Source organism: Antechinus flavipes, chromosome 4 (genome assembly GCF_016432865.1).
Source record: "Antechinus flavipes isolate AdamAnt ecotype Samford, QLD, Australia chromosome 4, AdamAnt_v2, whole genome shotgun sequence".
In the NCBI taxonomy this organism is placed as follows: domain Eukaryota; kingdom Metazoa; phylum Chordata; class Mammalia; order Dasyuromorphia; family Dasyuridae; genus Antechinus; species Antechinus flavipes.
The window spans coordinates 179,606,499-179,622,015 of record NC_067401.1 but is presented as its reverse complement, the minus strand read 5'-3'; the positions used below and the strand labels follow the sequence as shown (position 1 = coordinate 179,622,015).

Genomic DNA, 15,517 nt, shown 5'->3' with positions numbered 1-15,517 from the left:
CATAATCCACAAAGGTACCACCTTAATGTTCAGGAATTCCAAAATCCTTATGTTTGACCTTATTCTATTGATATTTCACCCTCCTTTTTCCTTTTCCTTACCAATCCTTACTCTTCTTCTAAACTATGACTTCTCTCAACTTGTGAATTCTTTCCCAGATCATTTCCCTTACTTTATCCACTTTCTTCTTTTCCCCTTCTTGAACCAATTTATCTATCTTCTTGAATTCCTAATTCCCTCATCACTTTGTTGATTGCACCATGATAAGTATCTTTTATTATCTGCCACCTTCACTCCTATATAGATGCTATTGAATGAAGGTGGGAAAAAAATCAAACAATTTTCTATTGCTTCCGCTTCACATTTATGTTACATAATCTCAATTGAGTCCTCACTCTTGCTAGTTATTCTATACTGGGGTCCTCAAACTTTTAAAATAGGAGGCCAGTTCACTGTCCCTCAGACTGTTGGAGGGCCGTACTGTAGTAAAAACAAAAACTATGAACAAATTCCTATGCACGCTGCATTTCTCTTATTTTGAAGTAAATAAACAAAATGGGAACAAACACAATATTTAAAATGAAGTAAAGTTAAATCAACAAATTACTAGTATTTCAATGGGAACTATGGACCTGTATTTCAATGGGAACTATGGGCCTGCTTTTGGCTAATGAGATGGTCAATGTCTGGTTCCATATTTGTCACTGCTAGTCGTAACAAGTGATGCAAGTGTGCATCTGTTAGTCTTGATCTGGTTGGAGAGTTCAAACGTTTCATTGTAGAAAAAGTCTGTTCACAGACATAAGTGCTGCTAAAGATGGTTGCCATTTTGAGTGCATGGTTCCTGAGATGAGGCTATGTCTCAGAGGAGAGAGATGCATAAAAATTATGAAAACTGCTTGATTTGAATGCGTCTTTCAGAGAGTTACAATCTGCAGTTCAGCCAGTTCCATTTGGTAAATTGTATCCACATTTTCAATGTCAATAGAAAATGGGTTACGGAAAAACTGTCATGTCCTGTTCATTGAGATGAAGCTCTTTAAATCTAAATTGGAACTCCTTTTGCAATTTTTCCAGTGAATCCACACATGTTTTGTTTGGGAATGCAATTAGCGGTTTTTTCCACTAACAGATTTTGAATTGTGGGGAGATGGCAGAAGTTTTCCTCTTTCACTTGTTTGATGAGAAGGCCTAATTTTACTTCAAATGCTTTGACATGTTGTGGTGTTTTTCTTCTTTAAAATAATAGTTCTCTCTGGGAGAAAGCAGGTTTCTTGAGGAGGTTTTCTGGAGGCAGCCGTAGTTTTGGTTAAGAGTAATAATCACCCAAAATGCAGCCAGCTGGTAAAAATGCAAACGTTTATTTTCTCCTTCCAAAATAGCCCAGTTAGTTGAGGCCTGTCTCTCTGCTTGGTTCCAAGAGCTCTTGCAGATTGTCTTCTTTGCTTCTACCTCTGCTTTCTTCAGCCTTCAGCCAGCCAAGTGGAAAATGGAATGAATCTCTCTTGCCTCAGAGAGAGGGCTTGTGGGCTTCCTCCCAGAGTGCTCCTCTCCGATCTCAGTCAATGTTCCGAAGTAACTAATTAATCCGAAGCTAAGAGCCTCTTTATATATGATCTCCCAAAGGTTGACTCCTCCTTCTGGAGCAATTACTCTTTTCTTAGACCCCACCATGCTAGGAGCACCATCATTTGTCACGCTGGCTAGTTTAGCCCAGTCCAGCTCCAAACCATTCATAGTTTGGCAAACCTTTTTTATAGATATCCTCTCTTGTAGTTGTTTCTTGATGTTTTGCAGTGCAGCAAGCTCTTCTATGACTTCAAAATAATCATTCATCCCACGAATAAAAATTAAAAGTTGTGGAGAATCATGAACATCATTGCTTTTGTCGAGTGCCAAGAAAAATATGAAATTTCTTTGATGGAGTTTTGCAAATGCTGATGCAGATTTTCTCCCATTTCTTCAATCCTCCGTGTAATTGTAGGTCCTGAAAGACTCACTGTACTAAATAAATCGGCCTTCTCTGGACACATCTCTTTGACAACAGAAAGAAGGCATTCTTTAACAAATTCTCCCTCTCTGAATGGTCTGCCAGTGTGTGCTATTAGTTTGGCAACTTGAAAACTTGCTCACAGTAATGAAATATTTAGCTGCTTCTGCTTCACAAAAGTATTTTGCTGAATTGGCAATGTATTTTTCAGTTTTAATATTTTATCTTTTCTCATTTCTCCAACCAAACAATCATATTTATCTTTATGTTGAGTTTCATAGTGTTCACTATTCTTTGAACATAGACACTGTATTCTGGCATATCAGACATACAGCTCTTTCTTTGTACTGCATGAAAAAGTAATCATAAGTCCACTGTTCTTTGAATATCCTACACTTTGAGTCAATTTTTCTTTTTCTTGATATCATTATTTCCTAGGGATTCCAAATTGCTATTAGTAAAATATCTATCTCTCTCTCTCTCTCTCTCTCTCTCTCTTTCTCCATATATATATATATATATATGTATGTATGTATATACAGCGCTACAAAAACAATATACTAGCAATAATTTTGCCCACACAGAGACATACAGACTGCAATGCCCAACTTCCTCCAAGCTGCCTCTGTGCTGTGACACCTCTGTTTCCCACACTCTCTCTCCCGCTCTTTGTGCTCCCGCTCCTACCTTCGCTGCTGCAGTGAATTCCCCCTGCAGTGGCCATGACATGCTCAGCATGCATTGTACATCCCCCGTGCCTGTCTGTTGTGGTGGCTGCTGTTACTGTACAAGTCCATGGGCCGTCAGTTCTCCGTCTTCTGCATCTCTCTCTCTTCCCCACACTACACACCTCGGCCTGGGAATTCACCTCACCTCAGTATCGCCTCACACTCTGTCTCCGCTGCCTCACCCCAGTGCTGGAAGTGTGCATTGCTAATGCGAGTTTAGGTTGAAGGTCAATTCCAGTCTGATTTTGCCATAACCCAGCGGGCCGCATAAATGTCCTCAGTGGGCCGCATCTGGCCCTCTTCTATACAGTTAGTTATTCTGTACAGACTTCATCAACTTATTCTCTCACTCTCCATGGTAACTCTTTCAAACCTATTCATCCCTCTCTACCTTTCTGAGGTTTCTCCTCTCCCACCATCTCAGCTGAGAACTTATATTTTACAGAAAAAATAAAGGCCATTCACCATGAGCTCCTTTTTCTTTTCCTCTTTCCCATCTTATATTTCTCATATGCTTTTTGCATTATTGCCTCCTCTACTCGTCTTACATGATGAAGTTACCTTACTCTTTACCTGTTTAAGCAAAGCCATTTAGTCTTGTCTTGCAGATTGCCCCTACTGTCATCCCTTCTCTGTCACTTATCTTCTATCTCTTCCTGTCTACTGGCTCCTTCCCTATTGCTAAGACCAACCTTTCTTCTCCATTCTCAAAATGACCTTATTTTCCTTTAAGTTTCTTTTAAGTACTATCCCTATGCTGACAATTTTAAGTACTTTTAAGTACTATCCCTACACTGCCATTACTTTAGTGCAAGCCCTTATCACCTCATGCCTGAATTATCACAAGAAACCTGCTGGTCAGTCTGCTTAGCTCAAGTCCATCTGTCATCCAGCCACTGAAGTGATTTTTCCTAAAATCTAGAAAGTAAAACACAGGTCTTATTATGATTTCCCTACTATTCATTAAATTCTAATGACTTCCTATTGCCTCCAAGATCAAATATAAAAGGTTCCATTTGACTTTCAAAAGCCCTTTATAACCTAACATCTTTCTACCTTTCCAGACTTCTTACAATTTATTCCCCATGACAGTTCAGTGTCATTGGCTTCCTGGCTATTCCATATTGACAAGATGCCCCATCTCTTGGCTCCAGACATTCTCACTGACTCATGCTTGAAAACTTCCTTCTCCTAACTACTGACCTCTTTCTGGCTTCCTTCAAGTACAGCTTTCTACTGGGGAAGCCTTCTCCAACTCCTCTTAATTCCAGTATTTTATCTCTGTTAATTATTTTCTATTTATTATGTGTATAACTTGTTTTGTAAATATTTATTTGTCCTTTGTCTCTCCTCCTTGGGCTGTAAACTCTTTGAAGACCAGGAATATCTTTTTCATCTTTTTCTATCCTCGGTATTTAGCATTATGTCTGGCATGTAGGTAGAATCTTAATACATCTTTACTGATTGAGTGATTGATTAGTTGATGCTGGTGAGTCTGCTTGTTTTGAGGCTCTCGATACTCTAATCCAGGGATCCTCAAACTTTTAAAATAGGGCAAGACTATAGTAAAAACAAAAACTTTGTTTTGTGGGCCTTTAAATAAAGAAACTTCATAGCCCTGGGTGAGGGGGATAAATGTCCTCAGCTGCTGCATCTGACCCGCGGGCCATAGTTTGAGGACCCCTGCTGTAATCTATCCTCCATTCAGGAACCATTCTTCCTAAAAGATGGGTCAAATCATATCACCTCCTATTTCTTAAACTCCTGTGGGCTTCCTGTAGCTTCCAAGATCAAATATGAAATCCTCTGTTTGTCATTTAAAGCCCTTGATAACTTGTCTCCCTGCTATCTTTCTAAGTTTTCTAACCAATTACTCCCTGTGATGTACTCAATCCAGTAATATGTTCCTTCTTGCTATTCTAGAAACAAAACAGTCTTTCTCTAGGCTCTAGACATTTTTTTCTGGCTAGCTTTTACGTCTGGAATGTTCTCTAATCATCTCTGCCTCCTGATTTACTGGCTGCCTTCAATTCCCAACTAAAATCCCATTTTTCCATAGGAAGCCTTTTCTAACTCTTATTAATTCTAACATCTTCTTTGTCTTAATTATTTCCTATTTATCTTGTTTTTACCTATTTGTTCATTTTTTCTCTCCTACATCCACATGTGAGCTCTCTAAAGTGAGGGACTGCCCTTTTGCCTTTTTTTATATTTTTATTTCTTTGGGCTGGCACATAATAAGTGTTTCATATCTTCTTTATTAACTGACAGATGCCTTCTGTTATTATTTCCTGCTTCAGCCTTGTCTCAAAAGAAGAAGTGTCTTCCTATTCCATTTTCTCTAGCCATATGCCCTATTTCTTATAATCTCTTTCATTTTCATTCAGTCTCTCTCTAGCTACTGGCGCTTTCATAATTGCCTATAAACATGTCCATGTCTTTTCATTCCCCAAAACTCTCATTTGATCCATTCATACTTTCTAACTTTTTTCTCATATCTCTTGAGCATTCTGTGATTAAACTCTTTGAGAAAGCTATCCCCAATAAATGTTCCAATATAATTTTCATTATATTAAATTAAAATGGGTTTGCACAAACAAAACCAATGCAGCCAAGATTAGAAGGAGAACAGAAAGCTGGGAAACAATTTTTACTATGTTTCTGAAAAAGGCCTAATTTCTAAAATATAGAGAGAATTGACTCAAATTTATAAGAATACAAGTCATTCCCTAATTGATAAAATTTCAAAAGATATTAACAGATAACTTTTAGGTGAAGAAATTAAAGCCATTTATAATCATATGAAAAAATGTTCTAAATCATTATTGATTAGAAAAATTAAAATTAAGATGACTCTGAGGTACCACATCATACCTCTCAGATTGGCTAAGATGACAAGAAAAAATAGTGATAAATTCTGAAGGAGATGTGGGGAAATTGGGATACTAATGCATTGGTAGAGGTATGAAATGAAATGAAAGAGAACTATTTAGGACTATGCCCATAGGACTGTCAAACTGCACATACTCTTTGATCTAGCAGTTTCCATTACTGGGTCTGTTTTTCAAAGAGATCATAAAAAAAAGAAAAGGACTCACATGTGCAGAAATGTTTGTTATTGCTCTTATTGTAGTGGCAAGGAATTGGAAACTGAGTGGATGGCTATTAGCTGAAGAATGGCTGAATAAGTTATGATATATGAATGGAATGGAATATTATTGTTCTATAAAATGATGATAGGCTCATTTCAGAAAAGCCTGGAAAGACTTTTGCTTTCCAGAAAGACTGATGCTGAGTAAAGTGAGCAGGACCAAGAGAACATTGTACATGAAAACAAGATTATGTAATAATCAATTGTGATGGATTTGGCTCTTTCAACAATGTGGAAATTCAAGGCAATTCCATTAGACTTGTGATAGAATATGCCGTTCGCATCCAGAGGGAGAACTATGAAGACTAAATGATGATCAAAGCATTTTTATTTGTTTGCTTTTTCCTTTCTCATTTTTTTTTTCCCCTTTTAGGCTGATTTTTCTAGTACAATATGACAAATATGGAAATATGTTTAAAAGAATTGTGTATATTTCGCCAGTATCAGATGCTGCCTTGAGAGGGGAGGTAAAGGAGGGAGGGAAAAAATCTGGAACACAAAGTCTTACAAAAATAAATATTGAAAACTATCTTTACAGATATTTGAAAAATAAAATGCTATTGAAAATATATTTTTAAAAAAGCCTGCTGTCTTCAGAGTTTTCAGTCATTTCCTAATTGTGAAGTACAATGACCTTTTTGTCTTTCTTGAACTCTCTTGCAACCATTGGCATTGTTGATTACTCTTTTCTCCTTAAAACTCTTCTTTTTTCTATGTTTTTATGACAGTATCTTTTCCTGATTGTCTCCTCTGTTCAATCTTTCTTATTCTCTTTTGCTGTATCTGGAAGATTGCAGTAGTCTACTTCTTGATTTACTGCCAGATGTCTTTCTTCACTTCAGTCCATCATCTTTTGTCATCAAACTAGTCTTCCTAAAGTGTAGATTAGACCTTGTCACCTCCCTACTCAGTAAACTCAAAATGACTTACTATCATATTCAGGATCACATTTAAAATCCTTTCTTTGGCAAGCAAAGCCTCTCATTACTTACCCCTACCCCTAATTTCTCTTCCAATCTTTTTATAACTTAAAACCCTGTCACGAATACTGTGATCCATTGACACTGGCTTTTTTGTTGTTCTCAAACAAGACATTATATCCCCACTCTTTATTTTCATTGGTTGTCTCCCATGCATAGAATGTTTTCCTTTACAGTCTCTAAATCCTATTTCCCTGCCTTTCTTCAAATTCCACTTAAAATCCCACATTTTACAGGTAACCTGATACTTATTATTTCTAATATCTTCCTAGGTTGTTTATTTCCAATTTACTAAATATATGATTGTTTACATAAAGTTATTTGTACATTGTCTTCTCTTTTACCATGAGGTAATAGGAACTGTCTTTTAATTTAGTCATCTCAGTGCTCATATCTGGCATATAGTAGGTGCTTAAAATGTTTAATGAGTGGTTGTAGTAGCTTCATAAAACATTATAAGCATTTAATACATGCTTGTTCTTCTTATATCATAGTCAGAGCTTAGTTTTTACCTGGTTGTATAATATGATGGTTCTCTGGGAGCAGGTTTCTTGGGGAGGTTTTCTGGAGGCAGCCTTCGTTTCAGTTCAGATCAATCATCACCTCAAATACAGCCAGGAGTTAAAATCCAATCTTTTACTGTCTCTTCCAAAATAGTCCAGTTAGCTTTCTTTGGTTCCGAGAGCTCTCGTTGCTAGTCTTTTGCTTCTGCTAGCTTCTGCCTCTAGCTCAACTCCGACTCCTGGCAATCTTCTGAACTGCACTCACTTCACTAACTCAGCTCTTTTTATGCTCTTTTAGAGGTGTAAACTCAAAGGTTGACTCCTCCTCTGAGAGTGGGATTATGGGAGGTGTAAATTCACAAAGTTACAAAGTTAACTTTGTGAATTCCCCATACTTGTGAACTCCAATGTATGAGCTCTAATGTGTAAACTCTCTTAAAGGCATGAGCTCTAATGTGTGACCTCTAATGTGTAAACTCTTAAAGGTGTAAACTTAAACATTGTTTCTATCAACTCTAAGGACTTAACACTTTGTAAGGATTCTAACACCTGGGTCACCTAGTTTTTGCTTGTTTTTTTCCACTTGTAGACAACTCTAATTGATGTGGAGTTTTTTTCTTAAATATCTTTGTATCATAGGTATTTTTACATATTTCTTTTTTTAAAAATAGATTATGAACTTTTTGAGAGCAAATCTATATTTCTGACTTTTGGTGAGGTACTTGAATATACAATGCATTTGATAAATATTTGAGTGTAGTAAAAACTTAAAAAACTCTTTAAAAACTCTTAATATCAAGGTATTATAATACATTTTAAAATTGTTTATTATTAATCTGTAACCATTTGAAAATCTCAAGCTTATAAAACAAGGAATATATAAAATTATGTACACAGGGAATTTGCTACTTTGCTTTCAGAAAATATTGGAGTATAAAATATTAATATATATATATGTATTTGTACGTGTGTATATACACACACACATATATGTATAAAGTACCTGTATATGTATATGAAGTTCTTGAAGATGGTTGTCAAGATATACCACTTTCTTCAAAATATGTATTTGTGACTATTGATTTTGAATATCTTTGAACTTTGTAAACAAATTCCAAAATGATCACTTGTCCTTGTATTCAAAAGATGAGAAATATATTTATTCTCAGATTTCTGTATCTGTATCACTTTATACATTTTATTGTATTTATAGTAGTTACTTCCTATATTGTAAAGTGTTAAATCCTTATCCTCCTACAAATCTCCAAGGAGAAACTTTGTACCTATCAACTTAAGGGCTTCAGTCTGACCCAGTGCTACTATATATATATATACCTTCTTCTCTAGGCAAACTCATTGTGTCATTGTCCTCAGAGTATGCCCTCTGCATTCATACCCCCTACTTATGCCATTGTCTCTCCTAGGAATGACTAGTACTTCTGCTAGTGTAGCTGCATAGTTGTCACCTTCTTAGTGAATCTTCTGGTTGTACTGGAAGTTATTCTCTCCCTCCTTTGAACTAATAGTTGACTATTAATTGACTCTGATATTCATATGATACTTATCATATGGTTTTTTGTATTTTTACATACTTTGAGAATGTCTGCCTCTGCTTCTAATTAGTTCTCCCACAACACTCTTTAGTGCCTCACATATATTAGATATTCAATACATTAATATTTTTGATCAAAGGAAAAGTACCCTGATTCCTAAGAGCTCTTGTTATATACTTTGTGTTATTTTGTAAATTTATTTTAAAATAATAGATTTATTTTTTTCTCTCCTCAGTGCTTTGGTAATTGTTACAGTGTTTGATCGTGATGTTAACTGCAGAAGAGCTGCCTCTGTAAGTCTTTTAAATGTTGTATTTTATTTGTTTTCCCCCCCTTAGAATTTCATTTTGTATATTTTTGTAGATAGCCATCATAGCTTAGTGAATACAAATTGATCTCTAAGCATGCAAACTGAATTCAAGAGGAGCTGGGTTCATTTCTCAATTCCAGACTTTTATGTTCTATGTAAACCCTTCCATATCAATTAACTTTTTGGTGCTCTTAAAACTTAAAGTTTTAAGGTTCTAATTTGCAGAGTAGTTACTGATTGCATTAAAAGAGGAAATTTTCTCACATGTAAATTCCTTATGACAGTGAAATCAGATTCAATTCTAATCACAGTCCCTAATCTCTTCCCTATTTGTACAGAGAAGTAGCCATCACAACAACTCGACATGACCTAAATCCAGTATCTGTTGTGCCATGGTGATAATTATTTATAATTTAATCATTATAGATACATAATTACACTATTTTGGGTTATTAGACAGCAAACCATAGTGGATATAAAACAGATTTTACAGTTAGGAAAATTCATCTTCAGATTCTATCTCTGACACATGTGTTACAGATAATTGTGAATAATCCTTATTGGCAGGGTAAGTTTTTCATATCTAATATATTTCTGTATTGCATAAAATACAGGTTTGATCAAAAACACAAATCAGTTTATCACTAAATCTTATTGGATACCTGTTATTTGTCTAATGTTATGGGAAGGAGAAAAATGAACATAAATAAAATTACAGTTCTTACATATTAAGTTCTTTGGTACTAATTGTAAATGTTGTCAGAGTTTAAAGATGTGAGTAATTAATGTATACTATGATAGTTGGAAAATTCTTCACTAAGGAGATTTAATTTGAGCTGACTCTTGAAGGTTACAGAATCTATGTTTAAATTGTACAGTTGCCCCAGCTTTGTTAAGAGACCTTAGAAGCCATCAAAGTTAACTGTTATCTGAATTAGAATTTCCCCCTATAATGCACAAGTAGTTAGCTTGACAAATTGGAAATCATTATTAGTGTGAAAGTTCTAGCTTTAAGTGAAATCCAGAAAAAGCTTCTTCTCAAAGCTGAGATTTTAGCTGGGACTTGAAGGAAGCTTAAAAAGCAAACATAACAACAGAGAGCATTCCATTCATGAAAGACAGTTATTGAATATCCTTGAAGTTGGGAGATGATGTTCAGTGAGAGATATAGCCAGGGAGGCCTGAATTACCGGACTACAGAGTATATGGAACTGAGTAAAGTTTAAGAAGATTGGAAGTTATGGGGAGGAGCAGGTTATGAAGGGCTTTGAATGGGAATTGATGTTATATTTGATTCTACTGGTGATAGGGAATTGAGTAGGGAGGTGGTTAAATGGTCAGACCTTCACTTTATTAAGATCAATTTGATAGTAGAGTGGAAGATGAACTAATGTAGTGAGAAAATTCAGTACGGAGACAAGTCAGAAACTGTTGAAATAATCCAGCTATGAGGGCATGAGAGTCTTCAAAAGGTGCTATAGTATCAGGAAGAACAAAGAAGTATACAGGAAGATATTATGAAATCTATAGCATTTATCAACACATGGGGTATAATGGGATAAGTGAGAAAGAAAAATTGAGAATGAGAAGTAGGTGACTAGAGGGATAATGATAACCTTTACCATAATTGGAAAGCTTACTATTTATGGTGAAATTAAGTTCTCTATGGAGCAGATGTTTTGGATAGCTTAGTGGCAGAGGATAGGTAGTTTTAAAGTGGGACATTGTGGGAATGTTGGTTTGTAGGGGATGGAGAATGGAGTTTGAACATGATTGCCAGGAGTTCAAAAATCCCTCTGATGGAGAGGTTATGAGTAAGAAAGAGTTTGTTGATCATTAAGAAATTAATTTAAGTTATCACATCCTTTGGCCTTTAGATGAAATTTTCTCCAATATGACTTTTCATACATGGAACCAGTTATATAGAAACAGTACTTACTAGCTGTTTCTATATAAAATCTATGCTATTATTATTTATCCTATTCCATTCCATCTTGTCCACAAAATTCGCATGAGATAATGCTGAATACTTTGGTTAACATGTATATCAATCAGAAGCACATCATTTCCCTGGTTTGTCTGTCTGTTGTCTCAGTCTCAAAAGGAAATGATGTTATTCATACTGTCAATATGGCTTACAGAATAGTAGTAGTCTGTTTGGCCTTCATATGTCTATTTCAACACAGCCTAAAAACTGCACTATTCTGGGCAATTATTAAGAAATCCAAAGAGAAACTACAGTGACTTCCTCTATAAAACTGAACAGAGGTGAGGTTGAACCCAAGGATGATATGGAAGGGAGAAAAATAGAAAAGCCACTTAAACCATTCATGGGATGGTGGAACTTCCCAGAACAGAGATGTCAATGGACATTTGTATGTTGTACAGGACTATATCTCTAAAGCAGCAAGATTAGAAGATTTCCAGAAATATCAGGATGAGGACTTTGAATGGTCTTGGGCAGGATTATCAGATAGGGACAAGTCCAGCACTACAGGGCCAAGACTAGGGCAACCTAGACTCAGTGACTCTGAGGTCCCTTATTGTAACCTGAGACATTAAAGAGTGTCATGAGGATGCACTCTGAAACTCAAAGATCCAAGCCACCTTATCACAGGAGTTGAATTAGGTGCAGGAACTCAGGGAACCCAGGAGAAAATTAAATGGGACTTATCACTTCACCTCAAAATACACCAAATGTTAGAGACTGGCTCTGGCACAAAACCTCAAATGCAAGAACTAAGAAGGAAGATATATGTAAATCAAAAAATATCTGACCAGTATAAAGAACTATTATTATAAATTTAATTCATTATTATGAATTATGAATTATGATCAGAGATTCACAGGGGAAAATATTGATTTTTTTAATAAGGTACATGAATATCTACAAGAGACTTTTTAAAAATGAATAAATTATTTTTAAAAATTGAAAAGATAAGTAGCTCAGAACAGAAAGCATTAAAGCCAACCCAAGAAATAGAATTCTTGAAAATATGAATTGACCAAATAGTAATCGGTGACTTCATGTAACAGCAAGAAATATTAAAGCAAAATCAAAAGAAATTGAGAGAATTTGAAATGAGGTCAAGCCAAAATAATTTAAACATCTAATAGGACTTTCTGAAAATCACCATTTTAAAAGTAAAGGCTCAGGATTATTACAACAAAAGCTAGAAATTTATGGGGGGAAATGCCTCAAGAACTCAGAAGCAAGCAATTCAGTACCAAGAAATTATAGTTGGTATCATAGAAGATTAGAGGAGATTGTAGACTCCAGCATTCCAAGAGGCAAAAGAGTTAGGCAGAGAACATCTTACTCTGAAAATCTGAATGAAAAAGAAAATAGAGCTTTAATGGAATAGAAGACTTTGAAGCATTTCTGATTAAAAGATTAGAATAACTTAGAAACTTTGAAATAAACATGAGTCCCCAAAGAAATGTAGACAAATAAATTCATCTGAGCACCTAGAAGAAGTTGTATGATATAATACTAACATTTTGATGGAGAAAGAATTGTCATTTCAAATGTCAGCACAGAGTATTGAGGGAGTTAACAATGAAAGAATCTAAGGACAGATTACTTCTGTTTTGATGGCTTGTGGAAGAAAAGAGAAAGGAAGGAGACATGATTTTATAGCCCTTTGGACATAGTTTCAAATTGCTGTATAGAATGGTTGAATCAGTTCACAACTCTACTGTAACATATTAATGTCTCATTTTTCCCACATCCCTTTTACTATTTGTTATTTTCCTTTCCTGATCTATTAGCCAATTTACAGATATGAGATAATATCTCAGAATTATTTTATTGTGCATTTCTCCAATCAATAGTGAATTAGAACACTTTTTCATGTGACTATAGATAGCTTTGAGTATTTCATCAGAAAACTGTTTATATCTTTATATGAATTATCAATTAGGGCATGGCTTTTATTTTTATAAATTTGATCCCATTCTCTCTATGTTTGAGAAATGGGGCCTTTATCAGAGAAACTTGATTCAAAATTGCTTTCAGTTACTATTGTTCTTTTGCCCTCCATCCTAATTCCCCCTCTGTTTATTCTGTTATTCACGTTGTCCCTCCTCAAAATTGTTTTGTTTCTGATTACCCATTTTTGTAATCATTGTTTTCTTTTATAAATATTTTCTAAGTATCCCTTTAATAACAATTTCTAGGATATTGCCAAGAATTCAAATTAAGTTTTTGACTTAACAATTTTTAGTGTTTGTTCTTGTTTTTCCTTTTAAAAAACTGAGTCAGTATTTATCTTTGTTCAGTCCTGTAGTACACATCCCATTCTTTATGATCTTTCTTCATTTTTATTATTACTTTTTATTTTTTATTTTGTTTACTTAATTTGTTAAATGTTTCTAATTATATGTTTAAAATGTCCTTTCTTTTTTAAAAAGATTAATTTATTTTAAATTTAAGTATAAAACGAGGAAGGAATAAAAGAACATTTCCACATCCACAGCAGAACATGAGGGGATTCAGTATAAAACAATAAATTCCCATTTCAAGAAGACCTGTGTAATAAGTAGTTCATATTGTTTTCAAAGCTACCCTTCTTTTCTGTGTCTCCTTTTACATTTCATTTTATTTTCTCCTATATACTTTTTATTGAATATTTTTTTACTCCCTGTCACACTTCCCTCTACCATAAAGTTACAATTAAACTCAAATACACACACACACACACACACACACACACACACACACACACACACACGTAAGACCATACTAAGCATATTTCTCTTTGTCACTTCTTTCTCTGGAGATGGATATTGTTTTCCTTTTATGGTTTGCCTAAATCAACCAGCTTATTGTGATTTCTTATCACAATAGTATTCCTTACTAACTGCACACCTTTATTTTCATATATATCTTTCCGTAAAGGCTGTTCTTGGAACAAGAGAGAAAAGAAGCATTTCTACACAATTAATTTATACATCAAATAAAGCTAAAAATTTATGCATCACTTCCTTCTCATTTATCTCCCAGACCTGTGCTTAGAAGGGAAAAAAGATAGGCTTTGTTGTCCCTTTTTCAAGGCCAGGTTTAGTCATTAAAATTATACAAAATTCATATTTAATTTTTTAATTTTTGTAGTCAAAAGATATGAATAAATATTTCTCAAAAAATTACAGGCAGCAATGATATAAAAGAATTACAAATAATAACTGAAATGCAAATCCAAACAACTCTGAGATTTCCTTTTACCTAGCAAACTGAAAAAGTGGCAAAATTTAGATTTAATTAATGTGGGAGGATTTGTGGAAACATAGGGAACCTAATATAATGGTGGTCCAACCTTTCCATAAAGCAATTTGAAATAAAGCTAAAGAAGTGATTGAGATGCCTATGTCCTTTGTTTCATCCATAAATCTTATTGTTAGACAAAATCTAAAAAAAGAAAGCATTCTCTCAGTTTCTCTGTTTGTGTGTATGTTTCTCCCTGTTTCTATCTGTTGTCATACTCACGCATGTAGCAAAAACTTAGAAACATAATAGAATGTCCATTGTTTGGAGAATGGCAAAATATGATTATGTGTTCTGTACATTAAATCTTGCCTTTACATAACACTTGTTCTCTAACTTCACATTTTCTATCTGATCATAACTTTTATTTTACCATCTTTTCTATACATCAATCTTTCTTTACCTGTTTATTGTCCTCATTGAGGCAACCATACCTAATAATTTTTTCAGACTATTACCCGTTTTGACTTAATTTTCTGTGCAATCTTGATTGACCTTGTAGTTAGTTGTTTTAACTCTACATCCTCCCTTGCTTTTCAATTATCCCACCTTCAACTGCACTCTTACTTGAATACCTGAATATAGTTGGAAGAAGACGCAACTATATGTTCACTAGATTCTTTTACTACTTCATTCTCCCTATCCTCATCTGAGCCATCATTATGGCAAAGCATTTTTTTATTATTCCTTATCTCATTATACACAGAAGCTATTCCAAATATTTTTTTTCTCTTAAGTCTTCAAAAACTCCTCCCTTGTCTCTCTCAAGTGAGGAACTTGCTACTTCTCTTACTGTAGAAAAATAACTCATTCAAGTTAAGCACTCTCTTCTTCCATTTTCTTTACCTTAAAATTCCTTGACATCATTTCAAATTCTTCCTTCTTTTCTTCCAATCTCTAACGAAAATTAGGGGTCTTTTTCCTGTACAAGGCTAACCCTTCTAGAGGAACACTTGATTGGATCCCCACTCTTTTTTAGAAGAATATATCCTCTTTTAAATCCTTAGCAACTATTTCCTTCCTTATTGCTTTCACATAT

At 34.6% G+C, this 15,517-nt stretch overlaps 1 protein-coding gene across 1 annotated transcript in view; it reads left to right on the top strand.

Moving 5' to 3' along the window:
- TBCD (tubulin folding cofactor D) overlaps positions 1-15,517 on the top strand; it is a 430,774-nt gene that overhangs the window by 187,153 nt on the left and 228,104 nt on the right. Inside the window, 1 exon segment of the mRNA XM_051995656.1 lies at positions 9,141-9,198. Within this exon segment, the coding sequence (XP_051851616.1) occupies positions 9,141-9,198 (58 nt within the window).